Source organism: Leptinotarsa decemlineata, unplaced genomic scaffold (assembly GCF_025532065.1).
Source record: "Leptinotarsa decemlineata unplaced genomic scaffold, Ldec_3_MD MMD2_tig00026282_RagTag_RagTag, whole genome shotgun sequence".
NCBI classification, from domain to species: Eukaryota; Metazoa; Arthropoda; class Insecta; order Coleoptera; family Chrysomelidae; genus Leptinotarsa; species Leptinotarsa decemlineata.
Window position 1 is genome coordinate 21105582 of NW_027412668.1, and position 18835 is coordinate 21124416.

General features: G+C 34.8%; 1 protein-coding gene across 1 annotated transcript in view; it reads right to left on the bottom strand.

Annotated features, from left to right (window-relative positions):
* LOC111507075 (juvenile hormone esterase) overlaps positions 1-17888 on the bottom strand; it is a 33795-nt gene extending 15907 nt beyond the window's left edge. Inside the window, exons 1-4 of the mRNA XM_074180027.1 lie at positions 17731-17888; positions 6966-7176; positions 5141-5266; positions 4703-4862 (exon numbers count right to left, since the gene is read on the bottom strand). Coding sequence (XP_074036128.1) covers positions 4703-4862; positions 5141-5266; positions 6966-7175 — 496 coding nt within the window. The 5' untranslated portion in view covers position 7176; positions 17731-17888. The remainder of the gene's footprint in view (positions 1-4702; positions 4863-5140; positions 5267-6965; positions 7177-17730) is intronic.
* Between the last annotated feature and the right edge of the window lie 947 nt (positions 17889-18835).

Consider the following 18835-nt stretch of genomic DNA (forward strand, 5'->3'; position numbering starts at 1 on the left):
ATTGCATTTATCGGATACCCGGCGAATGCGGAGAATCATACATCGGTGAAACTAAGAGGCTATTGAAATTTTGCATTGCCGAGCCCAAGAAACACACACAACAAGGAGAAACCAGCAAATCAAGAATAGCAGAGCATGTTTGTACTCATCTACATAACATCAAGTGGGCTCAAGCTGAAATCATCCACAAAGAGGAACACTGGTTTACAATAAAATTCAAAGAAACCACATATATGTTGTCCAACAACGCATTTAGACAAGCTAGCGTAGAGATACGCAACATATGGAAACCTCTAATCAAGCAGAATACGACCAACTCTCGCCAATCGGTCAGCTGCCGCTAAAAACCAATGAAGCGGAGAGAGGAAAGAGAGGATAGGTGAAAGCAGTCGAATGACCTATAAAGACCTATATCTCGGAGAAATAAGTTCATAAAGTTTATGTCGTTCTTTTAGACCGTGTATGGCACGAAGGTCTTCTGCATAAGTTGATCGCGTTCGACCTGCCTTGGGGGCTGATATGGTGGATTGGGTTTTTCCTGAAAGACAGAACATTTCAGGTTAGAGTAGAGGGTTATCTGTCTGACAACAGAGATATCCTTGCTGGAGTGCCACAGATGGCCGTGCTATCTCCTGCGCTGTACTCTCTTTACACCAGTGACCTTCCGAGGTCCGAGCGTGTGAAGTTTTCTCTATACGCCAACGACACTGCTCTCCTCTCATCTTCCATGGGCCGTGAGCTCGGGATCGTCTACATGCAACGTGCATTGGACGACATCGAGCGCTGATACCTCGAATGGAAGATCCTAGTGAACCCGGAAAAAAACAATATCTTCTTCAGCCAGAAAAGTGAGGATCTCTCGAGGGTAGATCTGGCAGGCGCGGGTAAAGTACCTCGGTCTTCTAATAGAACGTAGGCTCACCTGTAACCCGCACATCATAACCGTGAAGGTGAAGATCGAGGGTCGGATCAAAAATATGTACCCTCTGATCAATAGATGATCAAAACTGAGCCTAAAGAACAAAATTGCGATCTACAAAACTATGTTCAAGTCTATCATCATGTTGCTTCAGGCGGCTGAAGACGCACACGGCTCCGTCTAATATCTCTATTCTAGAGAGTTTGCAAAACAAGTTGATACGGATGATTGTGAATGCTCCGTGGTTCGTGCGGAATGAAGCCATCCGCAGAGATTCACAGCTGCCTTCCATTCAGCAGTCCATTCAGTCGAGGAATCGGCAAGTTTTGTATGCGCAAAAACCCACGATAATCCGTTAATTAGGAAAGCTATAGATTATGCTGTAGACGACCCCTCTCGATATAGAAGGCCCAGACACTCTGGAGCCCTCATGTCCCCCGTTAACAAATGATCAGTCTCTTCATTCATAACAACCCAGCCAGGCAGGGGTTTCACCGTGAAGGACGGTACTGATGTCTGGGGACATTCATGCCGCCATCCCATGATCAGATATGACCCATTTGTCCTTCTGACAAACGCCAGACAATGGAAGTCCGAACTAATGAAAAGCGAATATTGACTTACCTACTAAAATTCACCTGATTAACATTTTGCTAAATTAGCGCTGAATGATATTTTTTTAATAACCAAATGAAGATTTTCATTCATCATTATCGAAGAAACAATATAATATTAGGTTGTTTCGAAGGTTTTCTCCGTTTCAATATCATGTGCTTTCGTTGCTTCCTATTTTGATAAATATTTATTATACTGTATCGTGCTATATACTGATCGATAAAGAATTTTGTGCTCTATGAATTGATGCTGTTATTTTTTTCCAAATTTTAAATTTTTGCCTATTTACAACTTATGATGTCGTCAAGCTATTTTCGGACAATTTTTCTCTACGAATCCAAGCACTGCCGAAACAGCCTGAATAATTAACCAGGCATTTGACAGTAATAGTGTTAATGAACTCACTGTTCGACCTTGGTTTGCGAAATTTTATTCGGCAGATTTTAGCCTCGATGTTGAGCCTCAAAGTGGTCGACCTACAGTTATTCACGACGAGAATTTGAGGATCCTGATGAAGACTGACCCATCACAAACGGTGCATGGGATGGCGGATGAACTGAGCGTTAGCTCCTTTGCGGTTTTTGATGGTTTAGAACGCATTGGAAAGGTTGAAGATCTCGAAAAGTGGGTGCACTACGAAATGACAGATCGACAGAAATTGTCACGTTTCGAGGTCTGTTCTTTGCTGCGCAACCAAATGATTTTTTGATCTTATCATCACGTATGACGAATAGTGAATCCTCTACGACAACAGGAGACTTTCTGGACAGTGGTTGGACACCGATTAGCCCCCAGCCACATCTCAAAGGCAAAAACCAGCAAAAAAGACCACAGTTACTGTAGGTGCGCTACTCCTTCACAACAACGCCCGTCCGCACATTTCACAAATCACCGTTCGAAAATTAAAGGAATTTAGCGTCGAAGTTCTGCCTTACCCACCATACTGCCCAGACCTCTCGCCAACCAACTACCATCTTTTCAAGCACTTCGATAACTTTCCCACCAGTAGAACAAAACCACAAACAAAGAGAATTTGGCTTTTAACAACAAAATGATTAAATGTTGTCAAAACACAAAATTTTCAGGACTATACATTGCTGAAGGTCTCTGTTGGAATACTCATATTGAGATGTTAAAAAAGAAAATTCGACCAATTTTAGGAATATTATTTGGGGTTAGAAATTCCATCTCAAATGTATATATTTCTGTTTGGTATATTCAAAGCTGCAATATTTAATTTCAATTTGGAGAACAGCTAATTTATCAATAATAAATCATCTCAAGAGACAGCAAAATAAGATAATGAAATGTATATACAAATTACCATATCTTGAACCTACGTCAAATTTATATATACCACGTGATTTGTTTTTTCATTCATTCTGTTAGAAAAAATCACAAAGATTGGAATTTAGATTTCAATCAAATAGATATCATCAATGATTATAATACAAGACAAGTAAAAACTACTAGTTAAATCATATCGCTCAAAATTTGGAAAGAAATCAATATTTCATTTAGGAGTTGAAATAATCTTCCGGAGAAACTAAAAAGGAATAAAAAAACTAAATCCAAATCGGAATTGAAAAAGTTTCTGCTTTCTTCCTCTAATTAAAATTCTGACCTCCATATTACATTTTTTGTTTTTAATTGCCATTATAATTCAATAATGTATATATTTATACCTATATGTATATATGTATGTATATGTGTTTGTATTTATGTGCTGTACATTTAATTGATATGTTAGTATTGAAATAATTTATTCAATCATTATTTTAAATTTTATCCCTGTTCTAAACATTTTCGTTTCTGGGCATTATTAAAGATTATTATTATTATTATTGTCATTACTATTAGAACCTGCGGTGAAGCTTTCGTCAGCTTCATCGAATCCCGAGCACACAATTTTCATCCTGGCGGAATTAATCGACAAGTGTTACGTTGACAAAAGTTCACTGATTCAAATGGCTATCATTTCGATCGATTTTAATGAGTATTTACTAAGATATTACAGTTTGAAGTAGAATCATAAAAACGGACAAAACTTTTGAAACAACCTATTTGATTCACTGCAATTGCTTCCATTCGATCAAAAACATTTTGAGTTTGCAGAATAACATTGACTATTCTAGAGCATTTGACACGTTAAATCATCAAATATTAACTGCCATTTTACATTTTATTGGTTTGAGTACTTCTGCTTGTTCTTTTTTCAAATCATATTTATCAAATCGAACTCAGTGCGTTAAAATAGAAAACGAAATATCAAATAGCATAGTGGTTCTATAAGGGGTTCCACAAGGTAGTGTATTGGGACCACTTTTATATATATATATATATATATATATATATATATATATATATATATTTGCAGCTGCAGAAGCAGCTGCAAAAATGTAGGTTTACTCATAGATTCTATGATATTGTCCCATTTCAATCACTGTGACATTGTGTATGGTCCATGTATAGACTGTAGTGACATATATCGAGTCCAAAAAGTTCAAAATTGTTGTCTTCGAATGATGTATCACATTAGGAGGAGATAAATAATTTCCCATAAGCTGAGAGACTCGGGATGGTTGAGTATGTATAACAGATGCAAATTACACGCTACCACTTTTTACTATAAAATACTAAAATTCAAAAATCCTGAATATTTGTATGGAAACGTTATATATAGGACAGATATGCATAACGTCAATCTTCGGAAAAAAAATGTGATCCATATTCCTGCACACAATAAAGAAATGTATAAAAGGTCATTTACCTACCAGATATCTCTTCACGGCAATCTCCTGGATGTTCCCGAGTTCTATTCATACTTTCAAAAAAATGCCAAAAAACATTTGTTTGAGAAGCAATGAAACAAGATTTTTTTTATATATATCCTAGTTATATTTGAGTTCTATTTATATACTGGTGTAGCTATAACTAGAATGTTCATTTATTTTCGTTGTGGTTTATGTGGAAGAATTGGTTTTAAAACCTAGCATAATACATTTATTCACTTCGTTATGTGATCTGAAGAATATTTTATGTTATGGTAAATAATAAATTATTATTATTATATATTTGAAATTTAGTCGGTGTGGATAATTCACCTAATTTATGACAGCTGATAATCATATACATATATTTTAAACTTTTACAATAATATTCACTTACCCAAAGTTCCCAAACGATAATTGAAAGTCACCAGAACTATTTCCTGATCTAAAAAGTAATTTGGACCAATCAGGTAACTTGCAGACCCAAGACTGTAAAATCCACCGCTGTGAATGAATACGATGACAGGTCGTTTGGGTTTTTCTGAACCAGAAGGAAGCTGCGAAAAATATAATCAAAAATTGAAATTTACTACCTTTTACAGAGTGAGTAAAAATATAGGTAAGTTTTAGGCTAACAAATCTCAATTTGTTGATTGTTGATTGAAACAGCGATTAGATAAATCTCTCAAACCCAGTATTGTAGTGGAATAATTTTACTTTTCCGGCGTTTTTGCTGATCTTTTTCAGCATAAAATTAGTCATTATCAAAATAGATCTCTATTTAGAGACCTTTTCTCATGCTTTCTATAACCAACTGCTTCAAAATAATGTTTACCTTGGTTGTATAAACGTTTAGGTTGAGACAATCTTCCGAAACTGGATCAGAGGTAGGTTGTGGACATAAAGGACCATCTTTAGTCGCATCGTAAACTCCTTCCCATTTATCAGCAACTACAGGTGGCTGAAAAAGAAAATGATATAATATTTATGAAATTTGGTTCAGTGGTTTTTTGTGTAATTTACTTTGAATGATAACACATTTTTCTTGGGGATCGTTTGTGAGCGGCCTTCCTATAGTTTGGTGTTTTGGACACTTACTCTAGGTAGGGAATGATCCACCTCGTCTACCTGATTTTATGCAATGGCCCAAACCAGCCGTATTTGATACTCTCGGAACGCTCGAATTCACCCTCTCTACGGCAAAGGAGCTTTATATCGGAGAAGATATTCGGGAAAGTCCGAAACGCCTTTAGTATGCCACAATAATAAAACTTCTGTTTGGAATCAAGCGGCTGTTCCCAAACAGGTAGGAAGTTGCTTTGGTTAACAAGATGTTTGTTATAAAACAACTGAATGACAAATCAACGTACATTTTAAACATTTATCGAATAAGAAATAAAAACTAATATTACAATAGCAAAACAAATGAAACAAAGAACATCAGGTGCATAGTAATTGCCTAAACATATAATGTGGGGGTAATTATCTGCTAAAATAAAAAGCGTGTACGCCAACAGTACCTTCGACAAATTTCACTACAAATAACAGGTATGCCACTTTACCTAATTTTGACAACTCAGGGCAGAAACGATACCAGGTTTACCAATCATTTACAAGCGTTCAATACACTTGTCTAAAATTTTAGAGCATCGAAGTAAACATCAATGAAATATTGGATTTCACTATCATATCTGAGACTCTGCTCATCTGTACTGACAGGGTATCTTCAATTCGACTGGCCAATCTAGACTGATTATATTTTTACTATTTAACAATTTCACTGACGAAGATAACTTCACTTCGACGGACCAAACTGGACTGACTAACTTCGCGTATTTATAGCACGAATAATGATGCAATCATTCGAACACCTGCAACTCGTAGCTGCGCGACTTCCTTTGTTTAACGCGACTTTCTGACCTCATTATTTATCGACAGCAAATAAGCGATGACAGGTTTTATGATTATTAGACGGATGCCGACAATTCTTATCTTATTCGACGGTCAAGACGCATCGGAGTTTTCGTTTAATCAAGCTAATTAGTAGCGCGGGTCATTTTGCGTTAATTGATCAATTTAACTCTTCTCCGGACCTACATACTTTAATCACGATGTTTGTCTTTCTGATTTGTCACACGTTAAATTTACAAGCATATTTTGTTCCAAATTCAATGTTAGATTACCTTACATCATTCATTTCATCACATTACATTACAAGAGTTAAGATTGTGAAGAATATCTGAATCTGTATTTCAGAGACATATAATTTTTGTTTTCAATAGACCTAACCTAATTTCAGGAGGGTGATGAAGACTTAATGAATTAAATTCATTCATAAAACTATATGAAGACGACAAATATTTATTAAAAACATTTCTTATAGTCATTCGTATGATGATCTCAATTCAGCGTGTTGATTTGTGGATTTCATCATCACTCATGTTGAATGAACATAAAAGCATTTTGAAAAGTAATCATAAAATGAATGAGAAAACTCGAACCTTCTGTCTTCAGAAGGGTTTGAACTCCGCATATGAGAGACCTCTATATATTCCATGTCCCGTTTGGTGTAGAAATTTATTTTGTAGTAATAAAAAGTATTTTCTAATGTCTCATATATTCTTTGTGACACATCATATTCAAAACTAATTGCATCTTACCTTAAATCTCAAGTCATTCACTGGTGCCTTGGCATATCGGATACCCCTGAAAGCAAAAATAGGTTTTCCTAACCTAGAGGGTATTATTGTTCCTTTTATCTTTCCCAAAGGAGTGGTAACCAAGGATTCTTCGGCGTTTTGAATAGTGTTGACATCTGGGAAGCATAAGACACAACCCAGGAGTGTTACTAAAACTATATGGCGAATCATTCTGAAAGAAAAATGAGAGTTCGTTATACTGAATAACATTTAACAAAGCATAGAGAGGTTGAACCTAAAAAGTTGAGTTCTTTTCGAAAAAGAGCTCTATTTTTATTTGTTTCTCGAAAATACATTTAATCCTGAATTTCATAAAGGAAACATTCTCAGAACCTTCTCCTGAAAACCATGAATCCAATACGAGTCATCAAATCTTTCATTTACAAACTTATAAGAAGTTGAATTTGTCATTGATTTCTACCTCCAAAAATAAATGAATAACTATAACTTCTTATAACTGTCATTCGTTACCCAGAAAAATTTACATTTTTTTCTAAAAAAATCAGAAGTTCCTGAAAAAATAATTTTAAAAAGTTATTTCTCTCGCTATTTCATGATCATATATCAAATTTTGTGGGCCACTGTGACAGATAATAAGAAACAAAAGAGAACTCAATCGGTTCAAATTTTATTTCAAAACATGCTGGATTGTTCAATTTTTATATATCCCACGTGGGGGAAATCGTAATGAAGAAAAGAAAATTGAAACTTTCTATGTTTTTACCACTTGTATTTGTAACTAACGTTACTGCAGTTTCATCCTATAAGGACATGTTCAAACTTATACATTAAACATTAAACTGTATAAGTTTAAAAATCTCCTTATAGAGCGAAACTGCAGTAACGTTAGTTACAAATAAAAGTGGTAAAAAACATAGAAAATTTCAATTCTCTTTTCTTCATTTTATATATCAATAAATATCAAACATCATGACATGCTGTTCAGGAAGAATGAAATGTGAATATTTAAGTCAACTACTGATTCCTAATAAAAGTGTCATTTGACAAGGTGAGCAAAAATATAGAATCAGTCCTTAAAATATACCATTTCAATCTAACAAGATTGCTATGCCCGGTATTTAATAAAATAAGCGAATGAATGTTATTTACGTACTGGCATGGATAACATGAGTGGATTCAACTCATTCTGTGACAAAAGGTCGTAATATGACGAATTGAGTGTTTCTTCTTATGTTATCCGTACTTGGTACTGAAGAGCCGATAAGGCAAGTGCCTTACGGCGAAACTTCGGATGTCTACCAGTGAAGATGACAGTGCTCCATGTAAGTGAAATTTTACTTCTTTCATTTATTATATTCTGTAGGAATCCTGTGAATGGTATCTGATTCGATTCCATACCAAATGTTTGGAATACAAAAGGAACAGAGAAAAGTGTTTTTCAATTTCATGTTAATCTATTGATAAAAATGATTCCGTACAGTGCCTTCCAGTTAAAATGAGCTTGGTTAGGTTAGGTCCAAAGTGAGTGGGTCTATATGACTCTCCACTGCAACCCGCAAGGGTTTATTGTGGCTCACACTCGATCAAATAAACCCAGTTTCTTGATGAATCCGATTAGTTTGAAAGGTGAGTGGTCTTTCAGGTCAGATGGTGAGAGTACTGCTCTGTCGAACTCTAATTTGGTTTCCAGCGGAGCAGGCACAAAGTATGTGCTCTGATGTTTCATCATTTTCCGAAAAGAAGCGAAACACACTCTCTTCCGACAGTCTCTGCATATGATGATTCAAATGACAGCGACCTGTAAGAAGGATCATTAGACATCGTAGTTCATCCCTACTGTAGTCCAACAACTGTTTGATATCAAGGTTCGAAGGGTGAATAAACGCCTGGGAGTGAGCCAATCCTTGGGGTTTCTGCCAGAAGTCCATAAATCTTCTTGCTATCCAGGTGTTCAATATTTGTTTGGCAATGCCTAAAGCGATGCCAATGACATGTTCTGGTCCGATGAAGCTGCTTGCAGCATCCTCCTTCGCAAGGGAGTCAGCAGCCTCATTGCCTTATAGGCCAGTATGGCCAGGAATCCAGACCAGAGACAATCTGTTGAGTCTTTCTATCGAGGAGGGTCGTTTTTAGCAATTTGCTACCTACCAATTTATACGTTGCTTGGTAGGAGCCAAGAGCTTCCAACGCCGCTTGACTGTCCGAGAATATTTTTATTGACTTGCGTATGAGGTTGGATTCTTCCAATCTCTCCGCACACAATTCAATAGCGTAAATTTCCGCTTGAAATACAGTCGCATAGGTTCCTAGGTAGGTTGATATCTCTGTTCTGGATCTGCGACTGAAAACACCTGCACCAGAACCGGAAGGTGTTTTTAATACATATGTGAACCAACAACTACATACAATACAATATACAATACAATTTATTCACCAAATATACAAGCAGAGTTTGAATACAACTATTGCTAACAGTAAATGGTGATTAATGAATACGAAGCACCCAAAAGAAGGTTTCCCTTGTACATAGGCGAAAGTATTTTAAGCTTGAGCAGTTTATAGAATTATAGTTTTTGAATTATACATAGATATTACAAGAAGATAGATAGGTATAGATAAAAAAAGCATAACATAGATATTATAAACAAGAAAGCATATAAATATAATTATTATGTTCGTGTACAGTATAGATACAAGTTTCCATATAAACAAGTAGGCAAGGCATAGTGTATCTCACTTCAAGTTTTTCTATCAATTGATCGGTGTATATTTTCTCTTGGAAAGCTATGAAGTCAATTCTTCAGTTTTTATTCAGCAAGCCGCATGAACGTGTTCTGAGGAGATCATCTGGTATATCAGCATGTAAGGCTGGACAGAGGTAAGTAAACGAACTTTGAGATTTTTGTGTATCAACTCTTGGAATTGTTGTCGTTTTGCCTTTGAAGAGTGTTTCATGTTTGTGCTGTATAGGCTCGTATTTGTGCTTGTTTTTATGGTGGTGGAGAACTAGTGATTGGAAGTGAAATTGACGGGCATGCAGAGCTTTTGCTTCTGTGAATAATTTTTCCGTTGGGTATTTAAAGTTTTTACCGAGTATGATCTTTAAGATCCATTTGTGTGATGTTTCTAGTGGTTTCAAGTAGGTGAGTACGATCTTTAAGATCCATTTGTGTGATGTTTCTAGTGGTTTCAAGTAGGTGTCTGCTATACCACCTGAAACTTTTATACCGTATGTTATATTTGTCTGAATCAGTGTGTCATATAGAATTGACATATATTTCCAGTCAAATATTTCTCTGTTGGCCATGCCCTTTTTTGAATAGTCTGCGTTGTAGTTCCATCTGAGGTGACAGTCTATCATAATTCCCAAATATTTAATGTGGGAAGCTGAAGGGATCTTTGTGAGGCCGTTGTTGAATTCAAGTTCCCTATATGTTGGGATTATCGCTGTATCATGTGAATAAAAAAGTTTTTTTGAAAATTGATGGTGAGTAGTCGAGTTTGAAAGAAATTTACCCCATCTGTGAAGTCTTTTTCAGCTTTGGCTTTCAGAGATTGCCAGGATGAGTCTTCCTAGAACAGTATCATCGGCAAAGCCGACAATGGAGCCTTGTGTTGTCATTTTGAATAGTTCGTTATGTATAGATTGAATAGAATAGGGCCTAACACAGCACCTTGCGGTACGCCGTATTTTAATTTGTTTTTTCTGAGCTCATCTTACCATCTATATTAACCACTTGCTTTCTTTCACTAAGGTAACTCTCCATCAAGCTGAGTGGTGTTCCCCGGATACCCATGGCTTTAAGTGTTTGAAGAAGTTTCTAATAGCTGACCGTGTCGAAGGCTTTGTCCAGATCGACGAATATGCATAGACATCGATTACTTTTGTCCATGGAATTATAGATTTTTCATTGCATCTTCAGTTGATCTGTACTCTTTGAAGCCATATTGTTTGTATTATATTTATTGAAGAAACTGTCAAATCTGATTTTCAGAAACTTTTTAAAAACTTTCCGAACGTTGCTTATTAGGAAAATTGGCGTATAATTTATTGCTTGTTTCTTGTTTCCAGCTTTATATATAGGTTTTATTGATGCATTTTTCAGAATACTTGGGAATATGCCAAGATCTATAGATTTGTTTATTATACGTGTTAAAGGAGCTGAAATGAGATTTGAGTTATCCCTCAATGTCTCACATTTTATGTTATCAAGTCCAGGAGCTTTACCTGCTTTGAGTGATCCAATAATTTTTTCACTGCCCTTTACAGTTGCAGGTTCCATGAAGATAGAGTTAGGTATTCTATTTGTTGGTTTATTCATTGGCGAAGGCCATATAATTTTTTCGGCTAGTTTTTTATTCGGCTGCATCCTAGTGGTCAGCAAAGTAATCCGCCATTTCCATGTTGTCTATTAAATCAATAACCTCTTCTGTTGTGATAGATTTCAGTTCATTTTGAGTTTGTTTTCTGTTTATAGTTTTCAAGCTCTTTCATAGTCCATTTGGATTGTTTATGTTTTGATTTACTTTTTTTTCGAGATGTTTAATCTTTGACGTTTGTACTTATTAGTTGATTCAGTTTATCTTTATATTTCTTGTACTCCATACGAAGAATTTCATTATCGGGTTCATCTTGTAGTTTTCTATATAGGTCATTTTTTGTATCAGTTGAATTTACCAGTCCGTCCGTGATCCATTCTTTCCTTTTAATATTTCTTCTTTTTATTATTATTTTACGCGTGGCCAGTTCAATTTTTTGTTTCAGAGTATGGATAAAATTGTTTGCCATAATATATACGTCGTTTTGAGAGTATATGTTAGTCCAAGTTTCATTTCTTAATCCGTCTCATAATTTTGTTTTGTCAATGTACAGTTTATACGTTTCTTTGCGAATTTTTTGTTCCTTTTCTCTTTCAGCTAGACATTTAATTTGCAGGATTACTGGAAAGTGATCACTGATGCATGACTTGATAACGAATGGCCTGAGCCAATCATGTGGAGAGTCAGTGTTCACAAGTATGTGATCAAGACAAGACCGTGCTTTGCCTACGATTCTAGTATAAGTGTTAATTGCCGAGATGTAGCCCCATTCACTTAGAATATTAATATATTCCTCGCTTATATATCACGAGTATTCAAGATGTCAATGTTTATATCATCTCCTATTATTATTTTAAAATAAGATTTACAATGTTCTCTTGTTTCCAGGTACTCGGCGAGACTATGGTTGAAATTGAGTGGACACGTAGAAGATGACCTATATATGCCAGTTATGACAATATTATAATTATATTTTAATTTCAGTTCGATAACTTTTATTTCTTCGAAATCGATCACTTCATAGGAATACTCGAAGTGATTTTTTATGCATATCAGTACTCCGTCATTTTGATTCACTATGCCTTTGTTGTATATTAAGTCGTAACCCACCAAGTCTAGTGAAAAAAGTCAGAGATTTTCCATGTTTCACTAAGAATTATGACATCGAACTCATCTTCATATTCGTGCAGAATCACTTTTAGTTCATTCATTCATAACCTTAATAAGTCATTTAATATTGAAACTGTAAATAAACATTCGACTTCAGTTTTTTTAGGAACCGCGTATTTCTACGAAAAAATCAAACCATTGTTTCCCTCCCACAACTACCTTATGTCACTTTATTTGACACTTTATTTGAAAATATTTTCAATTCCGTATCTAACTTTGTATCATTTTTGACATTTCAACAAGTAGAGTCAGAAAAAAATAAAATACTCGATACAATTCTAAACTAGAAGGCGAACCTGAACACACAATTTCACTATTTGTAATGTTCACAAGTGCATGATATTGTCCAACACTCAGTCACTGCTGAAGTTGTTTATGTTGAAATAATTCTGAAATAGTGACTGTCAGCTTAGTTTTATTATTGGAGTTTTTTATTTTTGCCCCGTTTAAATTCGAGTTGTTTCATTTATTATTATGTCTTTTGTTTTGTCAACGATGCTTTATACACTTCAAGACAGATTGAAATAGCATGAAAAATCTGCAAGTGACACTACTTGTGTTTTCAACAGGAATAATCCAGGCAGAAAAATATAAGAAATAAATATCGTGTCCAGAAAAATATAATGTAAGATTTCCACTTGAAAGTTTATAAAACCGCGATACGTTTTTTTTCGCTTTACAATAGCATCTTCGGTCGTCATAATACTGATCTTGTCATATCGTCACATCGTGACGGATGATATTGTGACCCCCGAAGATGTTATTGTATAGCAAATCTCACATTAAAGAGTTTTTTGAATGGGTTATAATGGATTTCCATCAATTATCGGTCAATTCTATCATAATTTAAAAATAAATATGTATTAGAATTGTTAGATGAATTCATGTAAGCTGGTAACGGGAATAGCAGGCAACATGGACGTTCAGAAATAGGACGTAGGCATTGATGTTGCATTTCTAGACCACATTGTCTTGATATTAATTCGCAGTCTTTAACTAACTTGACCTGAGAATCAGAAGAAAGACATACACACGTTTTTAGAATTCTTCATCGACAAAAATTCCATCCTCACAAAATCAAAGTGATTCATGAATTAAACAATGATGATTTCGACAGAAGATTGGAATTGTGGGAGATTCTCTCCGAAGCATATGTTTCTCGGGTGAATGTTTTTTTATCTGAATGATTAAGTCAATTTTTGAAACCGCAGTGATTCAAATCCCAATATGTCACTTCACCTCCCCCCCATATTAACAAAAAACTAATTTTTGTTCAGAAATGTTGGGTAATCGTATTTTGGGGCCATTTTTTTTAAACAAATCTTATTGGTGTATGATATTTCAGTATGTTGCATTATCAAGTTATGCCAAGCATTAACAATGCCATCCAGCTAGAGTCTCTATTGAGAAATGGGGTAGTTTTTCTAGAAGACTGGGCTTCTCCTCATTGCGAACTTTCACTGCAACAGTTCCTTGATAATGACTTCAAGGATTGATAGATTGGAAGGAAAATTTCTACAAAATAGCCACCCAGAATCACCGATATGACTCCACTGGACTTTTTCTATGAGGATGGTTAAAATCAGAAGTCTATATGATGCATCCAACTACTGTAGGTAATTTACGTTGCTGAAGGCTACTGATACCTAATAAGGCAGAAGGTAAGGCAGAAAACAAAAACTTTTTTTATACCATTCTATGCAAATTAATGATACTCAGTTCGAACATTTGATGAATTAATTTCTTCTAAATTTCATTAGTTCGGAATTCCATTGTCTAATATGATTCTACTATGATTCGAAATCTACGAAAGAACAAATAAAAAAATTAGATTTAGATTTAGAAAGAATGTTCTTTCATAGTAGATTCATATTAGACAATGGGAGTCCGAACTAATGAAATTCACCATGAATCTTTGTCAACCACCTTCAAACAAATTTTTTTCTCTTCAGTTTCACTGTCTGATTCAAAATTGAATACAAACCTAAAAGATATCTGACACTGCTTATAGTTGTAGAGTCAAAAATTTAATATGGTTGAATACAGAATTGCAAGACCTAAGAAATAAAGTGAAACTCGACCATTATTGGAATTTGAAGTTTTTGTTATGTGGGTTTTTCTGTAGAGGGGTGGCTGACTAGGACTTTTTTTTAATTGAATTCAAAGTAAAGAGTAAGTATTGAATACGAAACAGAGTAAGTAATATGTTGAAATTTATGCTATTGAATTATGTGTGGACGAATCCAACCCCATACACAAGTCAATAAAATATTCTCGAACAGTCAAGCCGCGTTGGAAGCTCTTGGCTCGTACCGAGCAACGTCTAAATTGGTAGCTAATTGCCAAAACCGACTCTCCTCGATAGGAAGACTCAACATATTGTCTCTGGTCAGGATTCCTGGCCATACTGGCCTGGAGGACATTAAGTCTGCTGGCTCCCTTGCAAAGGAAGGTGTTGCAAACAGCCTCGTGACCAGAACCTGTCATTGGCATCACTTTGGGCTTTGCCAAACAAAGACCTAACACCTGGATGACAAGATTTATGGACTACTGGCAGAATCTTCCAGGATTAACTCACTCCAAGGCGAAGTTTGATATCAAACTGTTGTTGGACTACAGTAAGGATGAACTACGATGCCTAACAGGCCTTCTTACAGATCGCTGTCATTTGAATCATCTTATGTAGAGACTCGGACTGTCAGAAGACAGTGTGTGTCGCCTCTGTTTGAAAAATGATGAAACAGCAGAGCACATACTTCGTGCCTGCCCCGCTGGAGACCGAATCAGGTTCTAAGAGTTCGGCAGATCCGTACTCTCACCATCTGACCTGAAAGACCACTCACCATACAAACCAATCGGCTTCGTTAAGAAGCTGGGTTCATTTGGTCGAATGCCGAGTGAATAGGTGTGAGACACAATAAACCCTTGTGTGTTGTGGTGGAGGGTCGAATAGACCCACTCACTTTGGACCTAACCTAACCTAAGTAAAAGGTTTCTCGAAACACATTTTCGTCCAATGAATCATAAAAAAGAAACTTACTGAGGAATGATTCGGTTGGCCAGACCTGTTTCAGAACTTAAAAAGTGTATCTTACAAATAGAGCAAGCACTAACAGTCAATAGAAACTATGTATTCGATTTGATTGTGAAATAGTAGACGAATGTAGGACTCGGTAGCGATAACAAATGAATTAAAAGGCAGGTAATCTATTGAAATGATTATATTGGTGAAGTCCGAAATATACTTCTAGTGTATAATCAAATAACACATGTATCACTAAAAATTTCAACGTATACCATGACAGTTATGATGAATTGATGAAAAAATAAATTGAAAAGGAGTAAAATTTGGAAACGATATAATCCAAATCATAGATTATAATCTATGTCGTTAATAATTATTAACGACTCATTAAAGTATGTTACATAAAGAACCATTTAAACTGAATACACAAAAACAGTGTCTCACAATTTTAATATAGATAAATGAACATGAAGAATACATAGATCCATGAGCATCCAAGGAAGAAATAAAATGGAAAATATTTCTGAGAAACTGAATGAAACTTACTCAACACTTCATATTCTTCATAATTTTCCTTAGGTCATAAACAATATTACTGGAGTTTTTTCCCAACACCAAACCGTTATTTTAACACCTCGACACGTGTTTCGATTACCATGTGATCATCTTCAAGAGGGAGATCAAACTAAACGTACTTAAAATGTTATTCTTATTTGTACCATAGATACCTCTTCTTGGTATATACCTGCGTCTTAAGTGTCTTAAATTAATTTTATAATGTGTCCTTATGTAATAGTCAGGCAAATCTAATGATTAAAATATTATTTTAACAAGCTATATAGGCATCTAGATGCCTGTTGTTATTAACTAATCTTGAACTAAAGTATATGGAATGGTTTTGTTGCAAAATATGATGGGCGATTGCTGATTTTTCAGGTCTTACATATTCTAAGTGTGCTGTGTTCCTTGTATCAGTTCCTTACCACCAATACACGAAGAACTTTGGAAAGATTTTCAAGGAACTAGGTATGAAGGTGGTTTTTAAACCAAGTCATATACTACAAAGCCTTCTAGGAAACCCAAAAGACAAAGTCGAGAATTCGGAAAAGTCTGGAATTCATGAAATTAAATGTAAGGACTGCAATGCAAAATATTATGGACAGACAAAAAGATCTATTAAAATAAGATACAAGGAACACTTGAAACACTTAAAATATGGAAGACCTGAAAAATCAGCAGTTTAGTATATAGCTTGTTGAAATAATATTTTAATTATTAGATTTACGTGACTATTACATAACGACACATTGTAAAATAATTCAAGACTAGTAGATAAGGCAATATTGTGAAATTAATTCAAGACACTTGAGACGCAGATACCTACCTAGAAGAGGTATATATGGTATAAATAAGGAAAACATTATAAGTATGTTTGATTTGATCTTCCTCTTGAAGATGATCACTTGGTGGTCGAAACACATGTCGAGGTGTTGAAATAACGGTTTAATAATATTCATTACTACATCAAGGTTCCAAACAGTGCATCACGAGTTATAAACAGTCGAGTTTGAAGGCAGTGTATATAGCATTGAATTTTTTTCAGTATTTTGGTTATGAAAATGACAATTTCATAAAGAAAGAAACCATATTTCACGTCCAACATCAGTGATAAAGGGGATTGACAATCGTAGCATATAAGGGTAGTTATTTAATCAAAAGTTGGGTGCCAAAAATTAAATACTCAAGTATTTCCAAATGAAATAGATATGTTGATTTTATCACCATATGTCTGGGAAAACAAATTATCCAAATCATCACTTCAATAGCCACTCATAAACTAGGTTTATGTGAAATTGAGAAAAAGTATAGTAACATTATCAATGATACGAGTACGTTCCACTCTCCTTACGACAATTGAAATAATATCTATCATCAGTAGTGGAAAATATTTTCGTAAATGACAAACTCCAGTAGCAAACAAATGTTTATCCACACTTCTAGATTCTATTAAAAAAATGATAGAGTATTTCAGTATCGGATTTTCATATGTCTAGGTAGGTATATATATGATGCATATATATGATGCACGAATCTATAATCATTTAAATGATACTTCTACAAAATTTCCTGAGTAAATATAATTTTTGACAATTTTCAACTTGTTTTAATATGTGTGTTAAAAAAATATTTGAGTACAAAACCTTCAGAAACGAAAAAGAAGTTTAGATTAGTTTTATTATTCCAACTCACCTTAGTGTCTCACTTGCACATTACACAGCCTCAGAGTCATAGCAACTTTGAATACTGAGCGGAAATACGTTTTGACAGCTTATATAGAGAAGCCCCTCAAATAATGCAAATTGCTGAATAGGCCTATTTACTGATTTATTTAAATTAGTTAATGGCAGTGGTCCCATCTTATGGAGAAAAAAGTTTGTATGAAGTATTTGCCGCTCTAAAAAGAATATTCCGTGATTCGTTTGTGTGATCAATGTGTTTATCTTCAATTCTCTTTTATTGAATTTTCAAATTATTATTCGACTACTATATGTAATCAAATGCTTCCATTGCAGATGTGATATACCAACCTCGTCTTGTTCCTTTTTGATAGTACGTATTTTGTATCACGTGTAATTTTTCACAAGGGTGAGTGGTAAAAAAAAGGAGACGACACGTGGACGAGATGGGTTCGACTTCTTCTTCGGTAGTTGCTTTGTACTTTCCATCCTGGTGAACCTTTTTTTTTGTTTGCCGAAGCTAATTTTTTGCCAAAAATCCAAAATTTATGGAATTTTCGGCAAACACATGCCACTTTCAAGTGAAAATCTCACATTAACGTGTGGTTTTTGAATACGTTATTTCATAGGCTTTGAAAACTGTATGACTTCCATGAGAACATATTTCTTCAAGATACTTACAACTGTTAAATTCTTTTCCACTTGTTTTCCACTAAGTTGTTACGATATACAGTGTGTAAAAGCCAAATAAAATAAGTTCATTATTTCAGTTACGGTACATATTTTAACAAAATCCCGAAACACGTCAAATTTAAATAATGATTTTACATACTTCAACGGGAAAATGGTATGACAGGGTTGAACCCACAATTTTTAAATAGGAAGTATAGGCTTGTGATATATCATTTAAAAGGTCTCTTCATTCTCTATTCAAAAATGTTATCACTTTCGAGGTCGTTGCAACAATTAAGATAAAATAAATTAAAACCATGTGGTTATTGAAATTCGATAAAATACACTCAAAACTTATTGCAGTATACTCAAAACTCATTTCATGTTGAGGTATTGATGATAAGAAAATAAGCAAAAACCGTAGCAATGTTTTTTTAAATGGTATC